The following is a 27684-nucleotide window of genomic DNA, read 5'->3' as shown; positions in this document are numbered from 1 at the left end:
GCCCGCGGCCATGGCCGCCCGGCCCGGCCTGTGGCCAGCGCTCCTGGGCATAGTCCTCGCCGTCTGGCTCCGCGGCTCGGGTGAGTCACGCTGCGCGCGCTGGGAAGACTTGCGGGGGACCGTGCGCGCGAACGCACGCTGCTCTTGGGGGGGTGTCCCTGACCCGCACTGCCAGACCCGGCTGAGAGCCCCCCGAGGCCAAACTTTGCGAGGCTAGACGCGGGGTCCTCCTTTCGCTGCTGCGCAGCTCCCCCACGCGCTTCCCCGGAAGCCTGGGTTCTGCCAAGTCCAGGAGCAGCTGCCAGCGCGCGGGGCTGGCGAGTGTAGACGCCCCACGCCTCAGGGCGGGGGAAGTTTACTGCTTGCCCGGTCCCGGGTCGGAGGTTTGGATCAGCGCCCTGGGGAGCCTGACTTTGGGGGTTCGCGGTTACCGGGTTTTGACCACATCTCAGTGCCCAGGAGATCTGGGGGGTTCAGATACCTCTTCCCGGTAGCTTCTGCCCCCAAACAGCCACTCACGATCTCCCAGCTTGGCACCTGGCTTCTGCCCACGTCCAGAACACAGTGTCCTCCTCTGTCCTCACCACACACGGTCGCACACGCACACACACTCAGGCGTGGAGGCGCATACACCAGACTCCAGCCGTTGCAGCCCGCGCAGTCAAAGCGCCGCGGCCCCGGTGGCCCCGGCTATAGCTCCCAGCTTTCTTGGCGCGTTGGGACTAGAATTGTGTGTGGCTGGTCTGCCACGGCTTCTCCGCTAACTCCACAGCCCTCCTTTCTCCATGCCACCCCAACCTACTCCATAACTCAACCCTCAGCCCACCTCCCTCCCCCCTTGCGGGGGGTGGGTAGTGGCAGGAAGTTCCCCTGCATCCTTTGTCTGCTCCCCCTGACGCCTCCACCTGGGCTGAGCTCTTGGGGGTTCCTGATCCCTGCACCCCACTCACTTAGCAGAACTGAGCTTGTATGTGTGTGTACACGATGGGGGGGGGGTCATTTGTGTAATCAAGGGGGCATGGGCTTGCCCTAGCATTTCTCCATTTTCTTCTGCTGGAGAACCTGGTTGGAGCACCCCCCAGAGCCTGGCCAGGCCACTGTTAATCACAGGGGTGTCAGAAGGGAGCGTGGGGGTTCCTGAGCTGCGAAGCCAAATTGATCGGAGATCAATGAGTGCGAGCTCAGGGGACCAGCCCCAATGATTAATGTTGATGGCTGTTTCCTTAAAGGGTCTCTCTGCACAGCATATCCCGCACCCACCACTGCCTGACCGCCCTCCCCACCCTGCCCTCATCAGTCGCATCCCACCCGCTCTATTTCCTTTCCCCAGGAACCTCCCCAAATCCTTACTTTAACAAACCCTTCTACTGCACGGCCTCCCTTCTAATCCTGACTGAGCTGGGAGGCTGAGCTGCTGCTGGGCGTGTTTGTGTTGCACACATGTGCGTGTGAGGGGCGTGTGTGAAGCTCCCCAGATGAACACTCAGGGGGTGCAGGTGGCACCGCGGGGAGCTAGGAGTGTTCATGCTTCACACACAGGGAGGTGTTGCCCAACACCTAGTAGATGCCCAGTAAGTGTTGACTGAGTTGGGCGGGTGGAGAGGGCTGTGTGGTCATATCTGCATGTCGCCCACATGAGCACGTGTGAGGGCTGTGGACTGGCATGTGTGCCCAGGTGACGGCGGGAGTTGGTGTGGTGTGTGCAGCATTGGTATGTGCGTGGCCAGATGAGTGTGTGTGACGGCTGGCGTGCTGCACGTGTGTGAGAGTTGTGTGCTGTTGCACAGATGAGTGTGTGTAGATAAGGGGGTGATGGGTGCTGGTCAGGGCTCCGTAGCCTGGGGGCTGGGGGCTGCCACATGAATTCCTCAGGAGGCCATGGAGTGGGGGAACTGCATCCCTGGTTGGTAGGGCACCTGTTGGGGCCTGGTCCAAGGTTGCCCAGGGGGCTGGCAGGTGGGCACCAGTACCGCAGGGCTGCCCTGGAGCACAGCTACCTGGGAGGAGCTGCTGAAGGGCACTGTGGGGCACTTGGCCCTGCTTCTAGTCTGGAGCCTCTTTCTGCTGTCCCCTGTGTGCCCAGGGCCGGATGCCCAGGCTTGCTGGCCCTGCGCTGACCCCGGCTCCTCCCCCACTGCCCATCAGCTACTCGGCAACAGCTGCCGGTGAAAAATGTATCTGTGAGTGGCTGAGGGAGGGATGGCCAGCTGGGCGGCAGGGGGCGCCAGTAGGCCAACAGGACCGCAGCCTCTCCCTCCCCAGACCCAGCGCCCACCCTCTGTCACCCGACATCACACAACAGAAACACACACAAAAGCCTGCCCCTTCAGCACACACGCCCCCAGGCCGACCCCTCTCACCTGTGCCCCGGAACACCTACCCGCAGGTCTCACAGGTTTTCCCCCTGTGCCCTGAGGGGCTGCATACACCCGTTGGTCTCCTAGTCACACAGATCCGTGGAGTCCTGGGGTGGGGACCCATGGGGAGCTGGCTTTCCTTGAAGATGGGGCTGAGGGTCCCGAGCCCTGGCATTGCCCATCCTGACCCATAAACAAGCTGTCCTTGTGGCTCTTCCTCTCGCCTCTGTCCCCATCCTCAGCACTGACCCTGGGGCCCTCTGCCCATCCCCTGCCCCCAGGTTGGAGCAGTTGTTTGATGCGGGGGTGGGGGCGGGGAGGAGGGCATCTTAATTTTCTAGGGCTAAGAGATACCCTGTTCTCACCCTGCCTTGGGGATGGGGTGGGCTAACCCCAAGTACCCTCAAGAGAGGCTGGACCTCTGACTGGCCTGCCTGCTCCACTCTTGCCCATATTGGGAGGGGCTTCCCTCAGGAGTCTAGGATTAAGCATTTGATCCAGATAGCAAACCCCTAATCTAGAGGCACTGGCCTGGGTCCTCTGGGCAGCCTTCACTTGGGCCTCAGCCAGGGCCCAGGGCCACTCCTGTCTCATATCCTTTCTTCCTGCTGCTGCTGCTCTACGCCCCAGACCCACTGACTCAAGCCTTGCATCTGAAAAGGCAGGAGCTTGCTCTGAGCCCGTGGTGGGGGACTCCTCTCTCTACATGAAGGCCCCGTGCTGGGCTTGGCTGCCACCTGGGAACACGTGTCCACACATTGCCTGCCTGGGGCTGCCTGCTCCAGGCCACCCTCTGTCCCTGCCCCCTCTTTCCGGTGGCTCTGCCTCACCCCAGCCCCTTACTCCCCCAGCCCCTGGGACTGGAAATCTTAAAAGAGTCTCCTTGGGCTCTGCCTTGTCCTTCACGCTTCACGTCTAATCTGTCACCAAGTCCTCTGGCTCAGTCCTACTTGTAATGCCACTCTGTGTCCTTTGCCTCCTTTGTCACCCCCCAGTCCCCTTCTCCCTCACCTTTCTCACCTGGACCACTGCAGTGGCCACTCCCACTCATCCCCCTCCTATGCCTCCTCCACTCAGACTAATCCCACTGGATCCCAGGCTGGAAGCCTCTGTCACATAACCTCCCCAGTGCCTGCAGGGTACAGTCCACACCCTGAACCTGAGGGCACTCAGGAACCACCTGCCTCCCTCCTCATCACAATGTGTCACTGGGCTGGTCCCCGGGAGGTGGTGCCTCGGTGTCACTGCATCCCCAGCTCTGACTGCTGGTGGGTTGGGCTTCCATAGCCCCCAGACGAGCTCTGGCTCCAGACTATAGTTCCCTTGCCTTGCAGAACGGGTGTCACCTAACCCTGCTGGCCATGCTCCCCCTCCACCCCAGCATCCTCAGCTCCATCCACACCGAGGACAGCACCTTTGTTGCTGGCAGTCCCCACACTGTTCTACTTATCTCAGCCCTCAGCTTCCACCCAGCCCTTCTGAGACACCTCCCGACTCCCCTTCTGCAGAGGGGCTGGACACAAGGGTGTGCGTTGAGTGGGCTACAGGGGGCAGAGACACGTGGAGCCTGGATGCCTCTCTAGCCTGAGCCACCTCCTTTTCGTTCACTCCAGTGCTTACCACAAGTATTGCCACTGGCCGTGGTGCTCGGACCCTGCTCTCAGCCCCCACATGCTTAGAGTTGTGGACAGTCAAGTGCTTATTTTTTTCTCTTTATATTCCTCGCTTTGAGTTTGGGTTCTCTGGCCAGACAGGAAGGGCTGCCATGGCTGGTGGGGAGGGCAGTTTGCTCTGCCTGCTGCGGGAGCCTTCCCCATCCCTGTCCCCTGCATACAGACTGCCCCGCTCCAGAGAGGCTGGAAATGGCTTCCCATCCAGGGTGGGGACCAGAAAGGCGAGGCCTCACCGTGAGGGGCTGATCGTGCCCCGGCCACACACACAGGCGGCAAACCACCTGTGGGCCACTCACACAGGCTGTGTGTCCATCTCTGTTGAGTAGGAACCTCCTGCCACCCCACCCCAAGCCAGGCATAGGTGTTCCCAGAGTGGGTGCTTTCTTGCACAAATAATGTTCGTGGAGTTGACACCCAGATCCGGGCTGCTCTGTGCACACCTTTGTGAAGTTTCTGGGTCCTGAGGCTGAACTCCAGGAGAGCGTGGCCCCTGGCCCCAACCACCCTCACCACCTAGATGGGAGCTCAGCTTCCTGGGACCCATTCCACCCGCCCCATCCTTGCATCCCTCTTGTCTGCTCCCATGGGAGGGGTGTTGAAGGGCCCTCCTGCCTTCTGGGGGGCCTCAGCCCCCTTTTCCTTCAGGTAGAATAGAAAGTGGCAGGGGCTTTAGAGGCAGACAGGGCTGGGGTCCAATCCTAGCCATGTGTCCTTGGCAAGTAACAAGCCTGTTTCTGCATCTAAAGAATGGGGGTAACATCTGCATCCTGGGGCTTTGGTAACAAGTTGATGGAGCAACACAGAGAAAGTGGCCAGGATGGAACCCAAGATCCAGGTGGCCAGGCATGTTTACTTCCTTCCTCCATTTCCCTTGGCATTTGAGGGGCATGAGTTAGGACAGAGCTGGGGTCTTAAGCTGCATCAGGGCCCAAGCCCAGAGATAGGAGAGAAAGCTTCTCAGGGTAATCTGCTCCATCTACCACTGCTCCAGCCCCAGGCGGGGTCCCCAGGGAGCAGTCATCACTTCTAGATGGAAGAAGCCTTCCATCTCCACACATCACACCCCTCACCCCACTCCCACCCCCCGCAAGGACTTGGGCCTGATTCAGACACCAATTTCCCCCAGTGTGCAGAGGGCAGTTGTTATGGCAGTTCTGTGAAGATGATGATTTGGACTCAGCTCATCTCTGGCGCTGTGCACTGATGGTCGGCTCTGACAAACACAAGCAGCAAAAGGGGCGAGGTCCCTGGATAGAACTAAATTCTAGTGTCCTGGCTCTGCCATTGGATTGCTGTGTGATCTTGGACAAATCACTTAACCTCTCTAGGCTGTTCGCCTCTTTGTATATTAAAGAATTAGACGTGATGATTATATTGGAGCGGAGGCTGGTGCCCAGGGAGGCTGCCTCTGAAGCCTGGGGTGGACTCCGCACTTAGAAGCAGGTTCCCCAAGGAACCGCTCACACCTGCCCAGCACCTGCCAAAGCCGCCAACTGCCCCAGCAGCTGCTGCCTGTAGTGCCTTGGAGCCAGGTGGCTGCTGGAACAAGGCTGGAGCTGGCGGTGAGGCAGAGGTGGGAATGGTGAGTCCCAGCACCCAAACCAGGAATCAGGGTCCTATTTCAGCTGGTGAACACCTCCAATCACAGAAGCAGGCCTTCTCAGGACCCCCAAGAGGTCAGTGTGCGAGTTCCTGAGGCCGTCCTTCTTCCCCGGCTCCAGTGACAGATGCCACAAGTAGCCTTTGGCCCTCGGGGGCCAGACCCCAGGAGGAGGGGGTGAAAAAGTTGAGTTGGCAGGCTCTGGGGTCTGGATTTGAATTAGGGCCAGGACTAGGATGCAAATGCAGGATCAGCACCTGAACGTGAGTGCCCCCTTAACTTTTGTGCCCCTGGCACCTCCCTCACCTCACCCTAGTCCTGGCCCTGATCCAGCTCTTCCCTGCACTGCCTGTGTCCTGAGACAAATCACTTCGTCGGTTTCCTTGTCTGTACAAGACTGTGATAAAGGACCCACCTCACAGGGCTTTGGTTCCGATTAAGCAGGCTAAAGGACCCAAGTCCTGGCATGATGAGCACGTAGTAGGCATTCAGTAAATCTGATAATGGATATGGCAGAGGGCATGGTTCCGCCCTCTCCTTGGGGGACTGGGTGAGTCCTTGGCTGTTCTCGGGCCATCTCTGTGGGAGAGGGTGAGGGGAGCAGCTGAGGGACCAAGTGGGAGAGCAGAGACCTGAGGCGAGGTCCCCATTTTGGAATGCGGGACAGGCCTGGCTTCTTTTCTCTGCCCCTTTTCATGCCCAGGAACAGGACATATACATGTCTCCTCCCCTCACCCCCTCTCCAGGGATGGTTGGTGACTGACCCATCCCAGCGCTGTTTGAGATTGGGAGGGGGTGTTGGGTCCAGAGAGGCCTGGGGGTGGCAGCTGCTCATCCCTAGAGTACACCATAAAGGGGTCCACTGAGATGGGGTCGGCGGGGGGGTAGGGCTAAAGTCCCTGCCTGAGTCCTGCCCACGTGGGAGCACCAAGGACCAGTGCCCTGACTTGTGGGTCCCTCGGAGCTGTGCCCCTCCCCACGCCTGGATGTCAGAGTGGTGTCCCTCTGGAAGGCTCAGGGTCACCTTGAGATCCAGGCACATTTGAGGCTGATATTTGAGGAGGGAAAGTAGTCTAGATCGAGAGAGGTCGAGGGACGGTTGCAGGGGCCTTGGAGAGGGAGCTGTAGACCCTGTATCCCACCTCGGCCCAGTACCACCCCAGCCAGGGGCGGCAGGTGGACCTCCCCATGTCTCACGCCAGCAAGTCCAGCTGAGCACCTGGGGTTGGGGGAGGAGAAAGAAGTCCACCCCAATTTCGACTCTACGTCTGCTCCACCTGGGGCAGGCGGCAGAAGGCGCTGAGGGGTTGCTGGTTTTCCTTACCTCGACATTTCTTCCTAGCATCCCCCTCCTCCAAAAAGGGTGCCAGGCACGCGCCTTTAGGAGTGCCTCCGTGGCGCCCGCCCCGTCGTGATGAGAGCCCCAGCCTCCGGAGGATTCCATCCCCCAAAACCACACTCCGTTGTCAGGGTAGCTTGGAGGGCGGGGGCCAGCCGAGCCGTAGGGCACGTGAGCGGCCGGGGAGCAGGTGCCCGAGCCAATGGGAACCCGAGCCCAGGGGCTTAGCAATTAGCAGCTGCGGCCAATCGCCCGGGTTCCGGGAGGTGAGCGAGCGATTTGGGGCGTCCGGGCGGGGCGAGGGAGGCGCAGCGCGCGCGGCCCGGCTGGCGGTCCAGTCCTCGCCCGGGGTAATTGACGCGGTGAACTCAGCGGCGAGCTGGGGGCTGGGCTCTCCGCGGCGGCAAGGGGCGGGCTCCCTCCGCCCGCCTGCCCGCCCCCGGCCGCCTGCCGGATTAGCGGCTCTTTGTTCGGGGCCTGTTAACAAGTTCCTGCCTGAGCGCTTGGCTGCTGCCCGGGGAGCGGGCGCCCAGCCTCTGGCAAGGCCGCATGGCCGCACGGCGGGCCCGCCCTCTTCCCGGGCTCGCGCCTAGCTGCAGCCCCCACCTACAACCCGCTTTTCCCGGGCCCGGGAGGCGAGGGGCGGCGGCGGCGGGGGTCCACTTGCGGGTTTGTTTAGGATTTTCAGAGACCCTGGACCGATTTCTCTTCTGAAAGGAGGAGACCCTCCCCGCAATGTCCTGAACCTCGCCTGTAGCCCAGGGTCTTCAACTGCATCGTGTGATTGGTCCCATTTTATAGGTGAGGGCGGCTAGCTGGAGGTTCCGGCCATCCGACTGCAGGGCCGGGGTTCCAGTCCAGGTCTTTGACACCCGCATTCTTCTAAGTGGAGGAGTCTTCTCTGGCTGTGGACTGCGACTTACACTTTTTATTCGTAATTAGTTTGATGATGGTAGTGATAGTGTCCCATGCTGGCTCTGCCGGTGTCATCTGATCAGAACCTCAGGATAGCCCAGGAAGTGGGTGAGGATAGCCCCATTTATTAGATGAGAATAGTGAGGCTGGGAGAAGGTCACACGGCAGGAAGTGGCAGAGCTGGGAGCCTGTTATTGCTTGGCCACCACCACCACCTGATGGGGGACAGAACCCTGCCCCCATGTGGTCATTTGCTGCCAGGGCCTTGCCTTGTGCCCCGTGGACTCAAAAGACCAGGGGAGAGCCAGGAGACTTGGTTCTCTGTGTGATCTTGGGCAACTCCCCTCACATCCCTCAACTCCTTTCCCCATCTATATCCTGCCTCCTGACCCCACCCTGGCGTGAGTGCTTCCTAAACCTGAGAAAGGCTGTCCAGGCCACAGGACTTCGATTATAGAAACTCTCTGGGAATTGGGTTTCCTCACCTGTAGCCCTGAGTGTTAAACCAAGGACTCAGAGCCACACAACTTCAGGTGGCTGGGACTATTCAAAACCACATTCTCAGAATGAGGTGGAATCCTTCCTAGTAAGCTCCCCCAAATGACTCTTGGTCCTTCCTTCTGGGGCCACATGGGATGGCTTCCTCCTTTTCAGGTATTTGAGACAGAGCTCCTACTGGCCTCACCTGCTCTTTCCCAGGCCAGGCATCTCCAGTCCTCTCAGCTCTTCCTCATCTCACATGGTTCCACCCTGCTCCCCATCCCTACTTCCTTGTTACCTGCCTCTGGATGGCTGCCCAATAATCACACTCAGCGCACCCCACTATGACACATGCCCCGCCATAGAATAGTGTAGAATATTAAGTGTGTCTGTTGCAAATACTGGAAAACTCAACCCAAACTGGCTTAAGCAAAAAAAAAAAAAAAAAAAGAGGCGGGGGTGGAAAGGGAGGTGTTTAATCCACATGTAGCTGAAAGGTCATGGGCTAGCTCTGACTTCAGGCATGGTTGGAACCAGGAAAAAGAGGGGCTAGGATTCATCCGTCATCTCTGCTCCTGAGGGGTTGGTGCCACTCTCCCCACCTCTCCTCTCAGAGTCACAAAAAGACTCCCAGATGCCCCCAGGGCTACATCCTTGCAGGCCCAGTCCAGGGGCAAAGAGAGAGGGTATCCCAGTCTTCCCTGATTGGTCCACCTTGGCTCAGCCTTTGCTACTGTCCTATTCCCCGGTCCGTTTGCCACCCCTGCAGCTTGTCCACCAAGAAGGGGTGAACACATCACCCTCAGATTTAACCAGTATGCCATCAGTACATTTTGTCCAAGTATTTAATAAAATACTGAGTAACACCAAGGACACAGCCTATGGCTCCACGAGAAAGACCTGAGTCTGGATCTACATGAACTATTTAGTCAGCCATGTTAGGAAACAATGCTGGTCATTCAACAGGTTTTGCATTCCCTTATCCGTGCTATCATCTGGCTCATGTATCTCCACTTGCTGATCCTGACATATTTTATCAGGTGCCTGGCTGAAATTCAGACACACTGTGGATCCAGGCTGTCCCCAATCTAGCAGAACAGTAACCCTATAGGCTGACCTGGTGCAAATGGCTTGGAGGGATCCCAGAGTGTCCCCCAGTGTCCCTGCTTCCTTTGGTCATCTGCGTTTGATTAAGAAACTCTACTCAACTCGTGCCTTGGTTTGCATCCAGTTCACCAGGTTCTTGCTACTCCAGTGAACATTTATTGGGTTTTGTATCTGTCCAGCTTCTATTCCCTGACCCACCAGGACCCCATGACCTTTTGGGGGAATTTTTCTCCCCTTGTTTGTAGCCTTAGGAGCCCTGGTGGCTCAGTAGTTAAGAGCTTGGCTGCTAACCAAAAGGTTGGCAGTTCAAATCCACCAGCTGCTTCTTGGAAACCCTGTGGGCGCAGTTCTACTCTGTGCTATAGGGTCACTGTGAGTTGGAATCAACTCGATGACGTCGGGTTTGGTTTTTTGGTGTTTTGGTTGTTTGCAGCCTTAGTGGATGTTTTGGGGGTCCCTCACCCCAGCAGCAGGGCCTAAATGAGACAGTTAAGTAATGTCTCCTGTACCTGGTTTCTTTCTTCCTTCAGAGTCTGCTTTATAAACCTCCTGTCCTGATGGCAGCACCCTGGTGGTGCAGTGGTTAAGAGCTTAGCTGCTAACCAAAAGGTCAGCAGTTCGAATCCATCAGCCACTCCTTCGAAACCCTATGGGGCAGTTCTACTCTGTCCTATAGGGTTGTTACTAGTTGAAATCAACTCAAAGGCATCGGGTTTGTTTTTTTTGTCCTGATGGCATAGTGATTAAGAGCTCACCTGCTAACCAAAATGTCGGCAGTTTGAGTCCACCAGTCGCTCCTTGGAAATCCTATGGGGGCAGTTCTACTCTGTACTATAGGGTCACTATGAGTGGGAATCAACTCAACAGCAATGGCTTTTGGTTTTGTCCCTTCACTCAATAACCCAATATCTCTATGGGTGATGTTTATACAACATAGTTAATGTAATTGATGTCACTAAATTGCACACCTGCAAAATGTTGAATTGACAAATGTGTTTTATTTATATATATATGTATGTATGTATTTACAACAGTAAAAAGTAAATAACCCAACATTTCAGAAGTACTTTCCGTTGTTGGCTTAAATGTGTGACAATGTGTCTGTTGCTTGCACTCAGAGAACTCTAATACAATCACCGAATCAAACTTTCTTCCTGTTTTGAAAACTAGACCACAGCTCATGCATCTCTCACCCTATTACCGCCCCCACTCCCACTTACTCAAAGGTTAGTAGTGGGGTTCAGCAGCTCCCCCCCCCCCCCGCCAGCAACTACTGCAGGACCTAGGGTGTGATTTATCAAGACCAAGAGTCCTGAACTCATTCAGAACAGCCATTCTGTCTCTCCTGCTCCCCTCACCTTCTTGGTCTTCAATGCTTTCTTACTTTCCAGTCCCAGTGTCCTCAGGTACAAAATGGTTAAGGTTCTGGGCCCAGGATCCCCACTGTCCACCCAGTCCACAGGCCTGCCCTTTCCTGGTTTTCTTCCTCTAAGTCCTGCTCCTGCCCTGTGTGGCTCTGGCATTTCCCACCAGCCTCGGCTGGACCTGGACTTAGCCTTCCTCTCACTGTTCTTCAGTCCATACCTCTTGTGTGTGGCTCTGTCCTTGGTTTAGGGCCATCTTTTCATGTTGGGCATTTATGGTCAGGGTGCCTTGAGGCTGCCCTGACACTTCTCTAGAGATCTTCTCTAAGATCCTTTAAGATCACACAGCCAGAGGTCCACTTTTGAGACCCACCTGGTCCTCCCAAGACCCTTTTCCTTCCAGACCCCTGGCACCACTGGGGAAACCTGTCTTGGTGTAACTTGCCTGAAGCCCACCATCCAATGCCAGGATGCTCTTCTGAGGGTGGTCGGCATTCCCTTTCCAACAGTGTTGTGCTGGTAATTGTTTAATGGGGAGCTCTGTGGGAGGGATGGGGACTGACTTGCCAATTTCCATGGTGTAAATACTTCCAACATGGCCTATTTCAAGCTACCAATGTGATTTCAAACAGTTCTTAAAATTCCAGAAATGTTAATGCTTGGCTTTTCCAAGCCAGGACAAGCTGACTGCAGCACACCTGTGCTCCCTGGTCCCTCCCTGGTCACCCCAGTCCTTTGAAGAAGTGCTCATAGTCAGAGTAGGTAAAGGCTTCTTAGGCCTTTCCCTGCAGAACCCACCAACTCCCCCAGGCTTGGTGGGGCTGCTTCCCTTCCAGGCACCAGGCTCTTTGGTGGACGAGGGATAGGGAAGTCAGTTAGGCACTAGAGGGTGTGGTGAAGAGACAGGGCTCTGGAGCTGATGGCATGGGTTAGAATCCTAAAGTGGGTACCTTAGACAAGTTATTTAATCCCTCTGTACCCAGTCGCCGTTTCAGTCATCTAGTGCTGCTCTAACAGAAGTACCACAAGTGGATGGTTTTAACAGAGAGAAATTTATTATCTTCACAGTCCAGTAGGCTACAAGTCCAAATTCAGGGCATCAGCTCCAGGGAAAGGGTCTCTCTCTCTCTGTCGGCTCTGGGGAAAGGTCCTTGTGATACCTCAGTCTTTCCTTGGTCTGGGAGCATCTCAGTGCAGGAACCCCAGGTCCAAAGGACGTGCTGTGCTCCCAGCACTGCTTTCTTGGTGGTGTGAGGTTCCCATGTGTCTCTGCTCACTTCTATCTTTTATATCTCAAAAGAGATTGCATTAAGACACTAATCTTGTCAACTTCATCGGTATAACCTCATCACAGTGGTAGAATTTATAACACATTAGGAGATCACATATAATCTCATCATAGTGGTAGAGTTTACAACACACAAGGAAATCACATCAGATAACACAATCATACAATACTGGGAATCATGACCCAGCCAAGCTGCTACCCACATTTTTTGGGGGACACAATTCAATCCATGACAGTCGCCTCATCTGGAAAATGTGGATAGTGGAGGATAAAGGAAGTGTGTGCATATGGGGGACAGGACTGTTGGTTGGCAAAACAGCAAGAGTCAAGGGTCAGACCCTGCAGGTGTAAACTCTTGAGAAGGTGTTCATTCCGGGGTGACAAGCACTCATGAGGGGGCTTGAGAAGGAAGGGTGATGCAGAGAGGGATGAGTCACAAAGTGACTTGTCCAGGTATAGCTCCTGGCAGCCTGGTAGCCAGGGTGGGTCCCTGGGATGTGCAGAGCAGAGGGGTAACGGGGGCTGCACTGACATTTGAGAGCCCAGATGGGCCGGGTAAGGAAAGACCACCTGCTGGCCTGCAGGATGTCCTGTGGCTTCAGGGCCATTCTCTGGGCAGCCCAAGACTAGAGGAGGAGCAGGACTCAGGCTGGGACCTTGGCATGGGGTGGAGTTGGCCAGACAGTGAAGGGGAGGAAGAGATTCCAGCGTACCCTGGTGAGCGCCTGTACAGGAGAGCTAGGAGGCAAGCAGACGGCGCCTGTGGGAGACCAGCGGGCGACAGGGTTGGCTACATCATTGAGCTGGGGAGTGACAGGCGGTGAGCGGTGCTTAAGGAAGATTAATCCGGCAGCACACAGAGGATGGATGGGAATAGGGAGAGGCTGGAGGCAAGGAGACCAGCCAGGAGGCTGCTGCAGTCATCCAGGCATGAAATGACAAGGCCTCTCTCCCCAATACGGAAGGAGCAGAGCCTTAGTAAAGGAGATGGATAGGGAGCCACTTCCAAGGAGGAGCCTCTGGATGGTGTATGTGGAGGGTGAGGGAGGAGGAGAGGCAAACATGATTCAGAGCTTTGGCGCCTGGGGAAGTGATGTCAGACACAGAAAATGGATTGGGAGCTGGGTGGGGAGAAGCCGAAAGAACAAGACAGGGCTCCACCAGGAGGCTTCACCCTGTCAGCCTGGCCTGGAGAGTGGAGGTCAGTCCAGGGCACTCTGGTCACTAGCAACAGAAACTGCCTCTGGCCCCCCTTGAGCAAAGGGGATGTAATGAAGGTTGTCAGGGCTCACAGACTCAGTGGGGTAACGAAGGGGCAGACTTAATGCCATGTCCTAGGACGAGCCCTCAAAAGATCCGGGCAAGGTGCTCTTTAATTTAGGGCAGTCACCGTATCCTCAGTCACTGAAGGCCTTTGAGGGGAAAGTGTATTTGCGTGTTCTGTGTAGCCTTAGAAGGGAGAGTTAGGACCAGCAGGTGAGAAACACAAGGAGACTTAGAAAGGCTTTTCTAATTACTAGAGACACTGGTGGCCTTGGCAATTGGAACCCATTACGGTGGAGGGAGGCCCCATATAAAGGGGAAGAGACGAGACTCTGGAAGTAACTAACTTGCACTCCAATATCAGCCCCACCCTTGCTGGTTGGCCTTGAGAAGTTTTGGGAGCTTGGCTATCTGGAGGGATGACCCCCATCTCATGGGGTTTTGTATTTTCTTTGTTACTGATGATTTTGGTGACTCAGCACACTTTCCACTTTTTCACAGTCACAGCAACACCACCCTTGCTTTGGTGGCCTCCACCCCAACACTATGGGGTCCTGTGGGACTGTTACTCATGGGGTCTCGCCCTCACGCCAGGGAAACACCTGACCAGGCTGGGCAAATCAGAGTGCAAATCTTGGACGTGGGAATTGGGCCAGGATGGACACATGACATGACCTGAGCCAATCAGAAGCCTTCCCATGGCTTTTCCTGCCTCTTGATTGGCAGCTGTAAAGATGCTAGTGTGGACTTTGGGCTAGTGGCCACCATCTTCCCCTCATATGGAGAGGATAGTGAGGCCAACGCACAGGGAGGGTCAGAGACAGAGACAAGCAGAAGAGAGAGACTGTCCTGGTGGCCCCCAGACCCTGGAGACTCTGGTCCTTGCAACTTTTCTCTCAATCCTGTGAGCTGCCCCAACAGCTTTCCCAGCCACTTGAGCCCAAAACCTCCTGCTTTAGGCTCAAGCCAGTCTGAGCTTGGTTTCAGTACCTTGCACCTGAGCGGGGCTGGTACAGGATCTTGGGAGGAAGACACGGTGATGTCGGCAAAGCACCTGCCCCAAGGTTGCTAGTTGGCAGCATGCAGGACATTCAACTACAGCAGCATTCTGTTGGCCAAATGCTCTTTTGGAAAAAAGTGGTATAATATTCTAAACAATTGAAAATTTACATAAAAACCCAGATTTCAGACTTCTCTTGAAATATTAGAAGATCTGGGCACAGTGAGCCCTTTTTCCTGTGTGGGCTGGGGTTGGCCCAGCTGCCTCTTAACAGGGTGTGCACCACCCAATGCACCCCACCACCCTGTGCACCCCACTGTCCATGCACCCCACCATCCCATGCACTCCCATCTCCTATGCACCCCTGCCAATGCACCCTCATCGCCATGTTCTCCACCATCTGGACACCCCCACTGCCCCATGCACCCAACTACCTGTGCATTCCCACTGCCCCATGCACTTCACCACCCCGTGCACCCCCACTTTGTGCACCCCCACCACCATGCAGCCCTCTTTTTGTGCACATCACCACCTGTGCACTCCACTGCCCTAGGCACCTCATTACCCTGTGCACCCCCACGACCTGTGCACCCTTACCCATGTACCCCCACCTCCATGCACTCCACCACCCTGGGCACCCCCACAGCCCCATTCACCCCACTGCCCATGCACCTACCACCCATGTACTCCACTGCCTCATGCACCCCACCACCCATGTACCCCACCGCCCGTGCACCCTATTGCCCCGTGCACCCTGTCACCTGTGCACCCTCACCCACCCCCACCACCATGTACCCCCCCACTTTGTGCATATCACCACCTGTGCACCCCACTGCCCTGGGAACCCCCACAGCCTGATACACCCCACTGTCCATGCACCCCACCATCCTGTGTACCCTTACCTCCCTGTGTACCCCCACCCATGTACCGCCACTACCATGCACCCCACGGAGGCACTGCCACTACCCATGCACCCCACCAACCCAGGCACCTGCACAACCCCGTGCACCTCCAAGCCCCAGTTTCCCTGTCTGCCCCTCTGCTGCCCATGCACCTCACCACCTGTGCACATAGAGGCTCCAGCTGCACAGTGCTGGCACATAGCGGGTGCCGAGTACCTGCACAGGTACCTTCCCTCTCCTGCCCTCTCCCTCACAGCTATAGGAGCCTGATTTGGGGCCTTGGAACCCACCTGTTCAGTTGGAAGTGACAGCAGATAGTGCAGTGGACACGTCTAAGAGATCATTGGAGGCCAGGGCCTGGAACTTTGAGATACAGCCAGGACGGGAAGTGGAGATAGGAGGCTCATTCGCATGGTCCTGGATGCTGTGAGCTCAGACCCTACTCTAAGGGGCAGTTAATCCCCGAGAAGGGATGAGGCTTTGGGGAGTGGCTGTGACTGAGATGGAAAAGGAGGATGAAGGAAGTGATTTCGAAGAAGCCAGAAGGAGGCCAAGGAGAGAGCAGTGAACGCCCAGGGAGGATTTTAAAGTTTTGAAGGGTAGGGGCAGGAGCGCTGCAGAGAAAGGCCATGAGGCAAGGAGGCCTTGGAGGATGTGCCAGGAGGAGTAGTGTGGAGGCCTGTGCTCAGAGGTGCCATGACAGAATGAATCAGACGTTAGAACCAGGAAGGATGTGGATGGGTGAGACACAAAGGCCATTTGGAGTTTGTAGAAACAGAATGGAGGGGCATTATGGTCAGAAAGGGCATGGGATCCAGGGAAGGCTTTAGGAGAGGAACTTGAGAAAAAGGAGCAAGGGAAAGACACGCATAGTCACTTAGAGTAAACAGAGGACATTCACATAATGTAGATAGCTCAGAGATGTGAAGTGACTTGCCCAACGTCACACAGCTGACACGGTTAGAGCCAGGTTCCAACCCCAGCTCCTCTGTGTGTCCATCCACTGCCCTTTCCTGACTGACGAGGAGGGAGGAGGGGGTGGTGTGGAAGGCCGAGGGCCCAGCAGAGAGGACACAAGGACAGGGCTAGGTAAAGATGGGGCACCATCAGTCAGTAAATCAGCATTGATCGAGCACTTACTATGTGCCGAGGCAGTGGTGAGTCAGTGGTGGAATGGTGGTTCAGTGGATGCTGCTTGGTCCTGCACCATCCCCACGATCAGTTGCAGATCAGATGGTTGTGATCATAGAGTTTTCATTGGCTGATTTTCGGAAGTGGATCACCAGAGCCTTCTTCCTAGTCTGTCTTAGTTGGAAGCTCTGCTGAAACCTGTCCACCCTGTGTGACCCTGCTGGTATTTGAAATTCCGGTGGCATAGGTTCCAACATCACAGCAACACACAAGTGACAACAGTTCAACAAACTAACAGACCAGTGGTGGCCATATTAAATACTATATGTCAAATAAGCTTAAGGGAGTCCAGTGAAGTTGAGATTAACGCCCTTCTTGATCACTTTGGAGATTATTTGAAATTTTATTATTCTTGCAAAGCATTTTTCCTCATCTCTTTGCACTCCTGCTTAGCTGTGTCTGCTTGTGTCTGTGTTTAGCTTGCCTGCCAGGACAGCCGGCCCTGCCCTGCCCAGGGTTGGCATTGAAGGGTAGGTCGAGGGCCAGGGCAGCCTGGGAGCCTGCGGCCTCACTGGACAGTGGGGTCGGGCTGCTGTCAGGGAAGGCCTGGGCCCTCCCCGCCCTCTGAGCCCATTCCCTCCTCCCCCTCCCTTCCTCCCCACCACCCTCCCCCCACACACCCCCAGCCCAGCCTGGAGCTACCCTCGCTGCCCCCTGCTCCATTTTGTGTGTGTGTCTCATCACCAGGATAAATGTAGATACAAACAACGCGGCAGGATGGGTGCTAATTTGTCAGACGCAGTGCATGGCTGTGATTCCGAATACATTAACATTTTCACATGAAATCATTTCAATTTTTAGTGATTAAGAAGTATTTGTTTTAAAGCATCAGGATGATTTATTGAAGGCCTGGGAGGTGGTGGAGGTGGGGGCGAGGGAGCCACCAGGTGTGATGTCTTTCATGGGCACCAGAGCAGCCGACCTCACTCAGATACCACCCCCCCAACCCACACTCAGGGGCAAAGAGGGGGCATGTGGCAGGACCACGGGGTAGAGACCGGGGGGCCTTAGGGTCCCTTGAGGGCACTGGTGCCCAGAAGTCTCAGCCCCCATGGCTCCTCCATGTCATCAGGCCTTACTCAGATGTTACCTCTTCAAGGAGGCCTTCCCTGACCCCTTGCCTTCGGTAGTGGCCCATCACTCTCTGCTTTAGTTTCTTTGTGGCACTTATCAACATCAGAGATGACCTTCTTTGTTGACTTATTCACTTGCTTATTTTCTGCGCCCCCCCCCCCATTAAAATGTAAGCTTTCTGAGGGTAGGGATTGTGTCTGTTCACTACTGAATCTCCAGGGCCTGTAACAGTGCCTGACACAAAATGGAAGCTCAGTGTTTGTTGAATGGATGGATGATGGATGGATGGATGGATGGATAAGTGGGTGAATGAATGGGTGGGTGGGCAAGTGAATAGATGGATAGATGGATGAATGGTTAGATGGATGGGTGGATGATTGTTCGGGAGCACAGAAGACTCCTCATACAAGTCTCTTGTCACCCTTGAGTCACCCTGGGACTGAGGCACCCTAACCCTTCCCAGGCAACTCGCTTCTGCTGTGCTGGGCTTCCCTGAACCTAGGAAGTACAAGTTCATTAGCACTGGGGCTGGTAGTCAGAGGCTTCCAACCTCTACTTTTCCCCATCGCCCCCACTCTCTAGAGCCTGTGTTGGAGGATGCCCTTTCATCCAGGTGGATGAGAACCACCATGAAGGGTCCCTAGGGCTTTGGACAGACTGGCTCTCCCAGTTCTGGTTGCTGCCAGCCTTCTTCCTGAGACTCGCCCTCATCTTCCCTCCCAGGAGCTCCCAAGCACGGTGGCCCTCCCAGAGTAGCTCAGGGTGCAGCTGAAGTCTGGCATGGAGGACGTGCTCGCTCAGGGCACGCGTGTGGTGCATACCTGCTTGGGGACTGGCCTGTGTATGTGTGAGAGGATGTAGTCACAGCTTTTCCAAGCGTGATTGGGCTCCCATAGGCCTCTCTGTGGTGACCACACTGAAGGCCCTTCCTCACCCTTCTGCACCTCTCAAACTTTTGTGGTCCCTGCACCCCGGCTCTGAGCCCCCACATCACTCCCCTCCTACCCCAGTGAAAGGAAAATAACTAGAGGCTTTTATCGTTCAGCAGAAGCAACATCAAAAAACAATTATTGTTTTAATTACCTGCTGTCGCCGTACAAGACAGGGAGGTTGTAAAGTGAGATAAAATCTTTCATGTTAATGGACTGCCAGCCTGGGCCAGGGCGCGATTTATGGGGCTGCAGCTGGCAACTCCTCAGCTGATGTGGGACCCTCAGGGCCCCCTCTCCCCATCCTTGGGGCCGGGTCTCCAATGCCAGGGACTGGGCACCCCTTTTGTCCATCACCCTGCTGCCCACCCTCCTCAGCAGAGACACTGCCTTCTTGGCCCAGGAATGCCCATGCCCAGTACGTCTACAAGAGAGGCTTAGGGGCTCCATCCCTGAACCTTGGGTTGGCCCCTCTTTATGCTCCATAAAAGAGGTCCCCAGTGGTGGGCTGGGGCTGGAGCGTAGGCCTGTCTTCCAGCCCTTTCTCCCTAAACTGGGCCCTCTCCCCACCACCCTGCTTGGTGCGGCACCCCTATCCTTCAGTTATACAGGGCTGGCACCTCAGACACCATCTTGGATTCCTTCCTCCTTTTCCCTGCCCAGAGTTGGTCCTTTCCTTAAGCCCTGGAACCTCATGCCTGTTTCCTCCTCACCTGCCCACTTCCACATGCCAGGCCTGAGCCTGACGACTGACTATTGCCTGCTTACTGGGGTTCTCACTCATTTCCTGCCCTCAACCAACCCAGCCCCCCTACTACACCCACCATCTTCCCCAAACCTATCATGACTCATCTCTACTGGGAACCGACCCTGTTTTTTCCCAAGAACTTTCACACACTGCCTCATTGAAGCCTCACAACAGTGCCTTGAGGAGGTGCTGTTATTATGCCCCCCATTTTATAGACGTGGAAACCAAAGCATGAGGTAGTCTGATAGTCTGACTTCAAAGGGCTGGTGTGAGGACTGAGTGAGGTAGCACTTGGAAAGTGCTCAGAACAATACCTTGAATATAGTTCAGGCCCAGTACATTTTAGCTCTACTAATAATTGTTGTTATTGCTGTGTTATCTGGAGCAATTAGCCCCTCTAATCACACCTCACTGTCTTCTTCTGTAAAATGGGGACAATGATCACCTATCTTATAGAATGAGAGGACCAAATAAGCGCATGTACTTAGTGTGTGGCTTAGGATGGGTTGTGTGATTGGAACCCAGGACCTGTTGGCTGTGCATGTTACTATGATGACAGTAATGGTGGTGGAAGTGGTGTGAGGATAAGTTGGGTCCTTAATACCACTCCAAGGAGTTTTGAGCCCATTCCAGAGGTATACCAGTTGCCATAGAGATGATTCTGACTCATCGCAGCCCTATGTGTGTCAGGGTAGAGCTGTGCTCTATATGATTTTCAATGGCTGATTTTTTGGATTTCCAGGCCTTTCTTCTGAGATACCTCTGAGTGAACTAAACTGCCAACCTTTCAGTTAGCAGCTGAGTGCATTAATAGTTTGTAAGAGGGAGCTATTGAAGGTTTTAAATCAAGAAAACAACGTGATCAGATCTGAGTTTTAGAAGGATCATGGCGGTCCAGTTGCCCAGGGCCAGTGTTGCAGATAGATGAGTGAGAGAAAAAGCTTGGTACCAGAATGGTCCAGATGAGGGCTGACCAGGCCTGCGCCCTGGCCATGGCAGGGGAGAGGCCAAGGCAGGGACAGACTTCAGAGCCATGGTGAAGATGGACTAGACACTTAGGAGGAGCAAGAGAAGGAGTCAACATCTGTGTCAGGCTGCCCTCTCCTAGGCTCATACCTTTGTGAGTTTGATGAAGCCCAATTTATCTATTTTTTTTTCTTTAGTTCCTCATGCTTTTGGTGTCTTTGGTGTCATCTCTAAGAAACCTTTACCAAATCCAAGGCCATGAAGTTTTACCTCTGTGTTTTCTTCTAAGAGTTTTATAGTTTTACCTCATATATTTAGATCTTTGATCCTTTTTGAGTTAATTTTTGTAAATTTTGTGAGGTAGGGGTTCAACTTCATTCTTGTGCATTTGAAAATCCAGTTGTCCCAGCACCATTTCTTAGAGACTGTTCTTTCCCCATTGAATGGACTTGGCACCCTGTCGAAAATCATTTAACCATAGATGTGTTTATTTCTGGATTCTCAGTTCTATTCCACTGGTTTATATGTCTATCCGTACGTCTGTACCACACTGTTTTGATTACTGTGACTTTGTAGTAAGTTTTGAAATCAGGAATTGTGACCATACATTTTTTTAGATACTCTGTTCCCTACCAAGAGCCAAGCACAGGACAGACATGAGTGGTGGCTACTCTTGCCTAGAACACGAATAACTGCCTGAGGCCCAGGGGAACGGCAAGAACATTTGGGGCCGTGACCAAGTCAGAGTAGGGGGTGCCCAACTCAAAGGAATCTTTCGGCTTCTCTGAGCAACCTCAGAAGCCCGGCTTCCTCTCCTGAGTGGGCCTTGAATGTAGGCTGTGAGTCTGCCCTGAATGGTTTCACTCATTAATTCATTCCCTCACCCACTCATTTGTTCATTTATTAACTCATGTCTTCAACACATATTTACTGTGCCAAGTTCTGAGCTACACACCGGGGGTGCCGGGAGGAATGGTGGAGTTGTACTCGGGCCCTTGTGGAGCTGATATCCTAGTGGAGGAGATGGGCAATGAGCCAGGGAACAAGTGAATAAATGAAATAATTACACACTGTCAGGAGTGCAGAAGAGAGCAAAGAAGGAGCTGAGATACCCCCTCCTGTCTGTCCCCATCCTGTCTGTATGTGAGAAGTGGCTCCGGCTCCCGGCCCTGCAGAGATGCATGGCCGGCATTAGCAGCCTGGCCTGCCCGATATGTCTCCCTGTCTTCCCTGGATTACTTCCCCTATTCTGGCCATCACTTCAGAACTCTAATATGTTCCCCAGGGCTCGGGAGGGGCCATTCATTCAAAAATCTTTTTATGGAGTCTTCTCCGCTGAGGACCCTAAGGGGAAGAAAAATGCCAAGAGAGGACGAAAAAGAAAGCAAGAGGGATCTGGTCTCAGAACCCACCAGCAGCAGGACAGATGCCGATGGAGAAGGGCCTGCTTGCGGGGAGATGGATTTCTCCAGTGGGGTGAGGCTTGTTCTCCCTCCCTCTTGCTCTCTGCCAATCCCTGTTTTTTGTTTTTTGCTTTTTCTCTCTTTCTCTGCCTGCGTCCCTAAAAGAGTCAGAACTCATCCTACCACCACCTTCCCAGGGAGATGCTGTCGCCAGGTTCTGGGAGATGGTGTCCCTGATTATAATTCAATTTGCCAGTGTCCTTCTCAGGCCCCTCCCAGTTCTCTGAGCAGCCACATGTGTACTGTCAGGACTCCTGTCTCGTGTCTCCGTCCCTTGTAGCTGGGCCAAAGTGGCTGGCAGGCTGAGCCCAGGCTGGGCCAGGTGGCCAGGGGAGATGTGCCAAAGTGGCTGTCACCGGGCAGAATCGAGGATGAGAGGTAGACAGGAGCACTGTGGGCCCTAGTTGGTGCTTATGTGGCCCTTTAGGCTGGGAGTCTGATTCTCGTTGTGATTCCGGGTGGCAGCTGCTTCTGATGGGAGCATTCGGAAATCCCGGACCCCACCTGGCACGGTGGGCAGCCTGTGCACTCAGCAGACAGCATGGCCAAGGACAGAGAGGCAGACTCAGGGTGGCTTGGTGGGGTGACAGGTGTTCTTACGCATCCCAAGAGCCTGGGAATGGGACCTCTGGCAGGAGTTGGCTCATACACCTGGAGGTGGGCATTGGCATTGGTGACCAAGGAAGTGTGTGCCATGGGTGAAGGTGACCTTGCTGCCTGCCTGCACAGCAGGGACACCTGCCCTACAAGGCCAGAGCCTCAGGGCTCAGGGCCACTGACAGGATCTGCCTCTCTGCCAGGTCTGAACAGAGTTTGCCTGCCCACTGCAGGGCGTGCTTGGTGTTTGGGTCTCACCTGCATGCTCCCAGGCTGGGGGTGCCAGGAGGCTGGACCCCTGCCCATGGCTGAGAGGGGTTTCATCCAGGATTCTCTACGCACCTTGGTCCAAATTCCAGAAAACATTTATTGCTGGCATTTCCCTGCCTGGCTCCATCCCCGTACCTCCTTTCAAACATATGAAATCACTGGGCTCCTCAAAGGACAGCTCCAAGTCCCTCCTCAACGTGCAGGTATGTGAGTGAGCGTGGAGGGAAGTGTGTATGTAATGCAAACACTCGATGTACACCTGGGCATGGACACAAAGGTGCCAATACCTGTATAAATGGATGCCTTTGATAAAGGGTGTGTGTGTGTGTGCTACAACTGTGCAAGTGTCCTGAGTGTTATGGGGTGTGTGTCCCATGTGTCAGTGTGTTTTAAGTATGGATTCATCTGGAATTGGAAGCAACTGTTTTATCATTGCTAAGGAGCTGACAGAGAAAGGAAACAAAGGTCTGGATGAATAAACAGTCTTCTGGATAGAGAAGTGTAAGATGTGAGCTCCGCCAAGAATGGAAGCTAATCTTTTTTTTTTTTTTTTTAACATTTAAATAGAAGATCTGGAAGAGGATGTGTACAGTGAAATCACCAAGTCTGCAGTTAAATCTAAACTCTCCTGGGTGCTAGTAAAATGCCAAGCTGGTGAAGGATAAGCCTCAGGATGATCTTATCTTGAAAGGCAGCGGGGCTGAGCAGAGAATGGCTGCAGAGTTTTAGTGTGGGAGAAATGATGTGGATGGTATCTGGGGAGTGCTTTGGAGCTTCTTTCCTAAGGAGGGACCCAGAAGGGCAACAGTAGGCTGGACATGATTGAGAAGGGCATTGGAAGCAAGCTGTAGATGTTTGAGGGCACCCACATCCAACACTCTGGTGTGCTTGTGGTCACCCCTCCTTAGGGGAAGCACCAGCCTGAGATTGGGGGATCCTGAGTTCTGTTACAGGTGTGTGAGATCTGAGTGATTTATTTCCCTTCTTTGACCCTCAGTTTGCACATCTGTGAAACTGGGGTGCTGATCCCTCCAGAGCCTGCTTCACAGGGTTCTCCTGTAGACTCATAAGATCTCATGTAGATGACGATGTGTAGGTAACTGTAAAGTTCAGTACAACTGTGAGTCGTTATCAAGAGGGTTGTGATGAGAAGGGAACTGTCATATGAAATCAGACTAACCCACCTGGGACAGCTTCAGTGTGCAGAGAGTGGTTGACTGGGAATATGGTACAGTAGACAGACATCTATAAAACCAGAAAAGGCAGAGAGAAGGCAACATGGGCTCCTTCACTAACTCCCAGCCCAACAGAATGAACCCTCTTCCTGCTCTCAGCCCCTACCGACGCTCAGGAGAAGCAAGTTTAAAACCAATAACAGGAATTCCTGCTGCACTCAGCAGGGAATAAACTTTGAAATCATTTCCCCTAGAGGTGATACAGGCTGGGAATATAAATTGCTTCCAGAAAGGTTTACATAAGTTCATGGATGAGAGAGTCAGAGTGGTTCTTGGGCAAAATTAGAATGTTAGGAGGCCTCTGCCCTGTGAGGATGATGTCAGAAAGGAAGTTCCCATCAGAGCCAGAGGAAACAACCTGATAACCCTGTCTGTGAGTCTTTAATCAAAAAGAGCTTGTTCCTGTCTGATGAGGCTGTCTCTCCTCTCACCAGTCCACTTCTGCTCTGAAACTGCCTTTATTTCTTCCCCAGTCTCTCACCTTCATTGCTGCCCCCACCTCACTCCCCATTAAACTCCATCCCATGGAGATCCCTAGCCACACTCTCAGATCTCCACTCTGAAAGTGCCTGTCTTCATTTCTGAGGACTGTCATTGCAAACTACCACAAAGTAGTGGCTTTAAAGAACAGAAATGTATTGTCTCACAGTTCTAGATGCTAGAATTCCAAATCAGGGTATCAGTCCTGTTGATTCTTTCTGAGGGTTCTGAGAAAGGAACTGTTCCATGCCTAAGAACTAGTTGCCATCACGTCGGTTCTGACTCATGGCGACCCCACGTGTGTCAGAGCAGAACTGTGTTCCAGAGGATTTTCAATGGCTGATTTTTCAGAAGTAGATCACCAGGTCTTTCTTCCAGAGTGCCTCTGAGTGGACTCAAACCTCCAACCATTTGGATAGCAGCTGAGCACGTTAATCATTTGCACCACAGAGGGACTTCATTTCATGCCTCTTTCCTAGCTGCTAGTGGCTGCTGGCAATCCTTGGCATTCCTTTGCTGCTTGTAGATACACCTTCACATGGTGCCTTCCCTCTATGATGACTCTGTCTCTGTGTTTGTTCACCCCTATTATAAGACACCACTTAGAAGGGATTAGGACCCACTCTACTCCAGTATGACCTCATTGACTTAACTAATAACATCTGCAGGGAAAAACCCTGTCTCCCCAGACAAGGTCACATTCACAGGTACAAAACTTAAGACTTCAACGTGTCTTTTGGCGGGACACAATTCAACCTACAGCAGTGTTGACCTCTGCCTCCAGCTTGCCCCAGCCACCTCGCCCATCATCACAAAGCAGCCACCTCCTATCTCTGTGTACTGTCTTCTAGCATGGGCACCTTGCCTGGCAGTGCCATGAGCCGGTGAGGCCTGGAATCTCCTGCCAGGCCCTCCAGTTGATGCTGTTGGCATGCAGCCTCTCTTTCTGGCTGCCTTGCCAGAGCCTGTCTCTGCCTGGCCACCTCCCCTAGGGCCCCCAGCAGGGGCTGACCAAATGGAGGCTATCGTCCAGGCCGTTCAGGGACCCACAGCCCTAGAGAGCTTGAACACCTGAGGCGGACTGATATCCAGACTGGGGACACGGTCACCATCAGGAAACAGGCCTGCCTGGAGCTGTGCCAGGTTATCTGTCTCATGCAGAAGGCCTTGCTAGACTGGGATTAGCAGGGGAGGCAAGGGTATGGAGGCTGCATCCCCACCGTGGTTCCTCCGATGCCTTGGGCCTTTTCGGGGTAGCCACAGAGGGGCTGTGTAGCTGTGAGCTCTGTCTCAGCACCACGGAGAGCGACCTGGACGGGCGCGCGCTTTCAGGACCATAGACAGCACCCACGTGGCTACCGTTTGTTCAGTACCGCGAGAGCTTTATGGGCTGAGCCTCTTAGCTCTGCTGTTTTTCCCTACTGGTTCCCCATAGAGGTCCCCACCCTCACCCCTGGGGACCTCCAGAGAATCCACTTATCCATTCACGAAGATTTATTCAGCACCTACTATATGCCAGTCGCTGTTTTAGATGCTGGGAGTACATTAATGAATAAAACAGAATACTGGCCCTTGCGGAGTCTCCGTTTTCAGAGGTGCAGACTCCCTTCCCATCGGCTGAAATTCCCAGAGTTTGTCCCAGGCAAGGTGGCTGTGCAGGCCCAGGGAGGGTGATCAAATTATGCCTTCTTGCAAACCTGATCCTGCTGCTTAATTTAGCTATGGTGGGAGGGAGCTAGAGAGGTAGCGAACAGGGATTAATGAGGCCCAATTCAGATGGTATTTTCAGATTCTAGAAACCCAGTGTGATTCAGCCACTCCCCTTATCACAAGCCTTCCATGGCTCCCCAGTGCCTGTGGAAATAAATAGCAGTTCCCTAATCTGCCATTCACACCCCTTAGTAAAATTTTCTAATCCATCTTGCCAGTCTTATCTAACTTGTCTTCTCATGTTGCCTACACTCCAGCCAAACTGGATTCTCAGTTAAGAATCTTTTGGTTGCAATATGACAGAAAACTCAAACAGACTTAAACAGTAAGTGAATGTTATTGATTCTTGTAACTGAAAAGCCCAAAAGTATGGCTGGCTTCGGGCAAAGCTTGATCCATTGGCTCAGACAATGTCACTGGAACTTCTCTCTCCGTTTCTCTGCTACATCCTTGGCCTCCTCAGGGCAGCTCCTGGCAACTCCATACCCTCCGTTTCTTGGTAACAAAATGACTCCAGCAGTCCAGACCCCACGTCCTCAGCCCACACATTCAGGGAAGAGAAGGTTTCTCTTTTACAAAGCCCCAGCAAATGTCTCCCAGGATGTCATTGGCTCTGATAGGCTCACGTGCCCATCCCAAACCATCATCATAGCCAGGCAGGAAATATAATCAGTTTAAGCCATCAGCACCCACCCTGGAGCTTGCAGGGGTCATTTCCACCCACACCACATGGCTGAGTATGAAGCAACAGTGAATCCCCAAAGAGCATGGGCTGCTGTTTGTGGGAAAGGGGGAGGTGGCAGCTAGGAGACAGTCAACAGGTGTCCAGTCATTAAGCTTGCTCTTTACTTTCTGCTTCTGCACTTTTGCACCTGCTGGTCTCTCCTGACATGCCATCCCCTGTCATCCCACCTACTGAAGCCCTCCTCCACCTTCAAGGTCTTTCTCAAATGCTGCTGCCTTCCTGACACTGCTCATGGCACTCCCATTGGGGAGTAACTTCTGCCTCCTCTGATACTATAGCATTTTGCCTACTTCTTCTGCCTTTTCACCTTAAAGACCTCAGCCCCTGGACCTCCTGTGCCCTCCAAAGCTCCTGGCACATGCTCCTTTGTCACAAGGTTGTTCAGTCAGGAGGGCATTGAAAGAGCATGAACTGGAAGCCAGGAAACCCCGGGCTTTGTGGTGAAGAGGTCCGATCTGCAGGGAGTGAAGGGAGTGGCCATGCATCCGAGTGCATTGCTAGAGCCTGGGTGATGGACGGCTGCTGTCACACTGGCTCAGCCAGGTGGAATAACAGCATCACTGAACCCCAGGCAGGCTAGGAGGGCCCGGCTGGCTGGGCAGGGCCAGAGCTATCCCCAGTGCTCAGGTCCATACAGCCTGAGCTGTCTCCTGCCTTCACCCCATGAAAGCTAAGACTTGCCAGTCTGTGGGCAGAGCCCGGAAGCTGCCCTGGCCAGGCTGGTCTAAATGTGATGGGAGAGAGGGTGTGCATGGAGGAGGTGGCCTAGTCTGAGGGTGGAGGCACTTGGTGGGGCGAGCAGAGACTCAGACTCAGGCACTCAGACTCAGACTGATCTGGGACTCAGAGTCAGGGCCTCAGTTTGCAGATCGGAGCTCTGCCCACTCCCAGACCCTGCCGGGGGCTGAGCCCAGAGAACTGTGAGCATAGCAGAGGGGTAAGGGCCCACACTGCTTGGCTCTGCCATGCCTACCAGTGTGACCTTGGA

The 27684-nt window shown here is 54.1% G+C and overlaps 1 protein-coding gene across 1 annotated transcript in view; it reads left to right on the top strand.

Moving 5' to 3' along the window:
- Positions 1-6: 6 nt before the first annotated feature.
- UNC5A (unc-5 netrin receptor A) overlaps positions 7-27684 on the top strand; it is a 70430-nt gene continuing 42752 nt past the window's right edge. The window contains exon 1 of the mRNA XM_004371162.1: positions 7-80. Coding sequence (XP_004371219.1) covers positions 11-80 — 70 coding nt within the window. The 5' untranslated portion in view covers positions 7-10. The remainder of the gene's footprint in view (positions 81-27684) is intronic.

Source organism: Trichechus manatus, unplaced genomic scaffold, assembly GCF_000243295.1.
Source record: "Trichechus manatus latirostris isolate Lorelei unplaced genomic scaffold, TriManLat1.0 scaffold00011, whole genome shotgun sequence".
NCBI lineage: Eukaryota > Metazoa > Chordata > Mammalia > Sirenia > Trichechidae > Trichechus > Trichechus manatus.
This window is presented reverse-complemented; position numbering and strand designations above follow the sequence as displayed.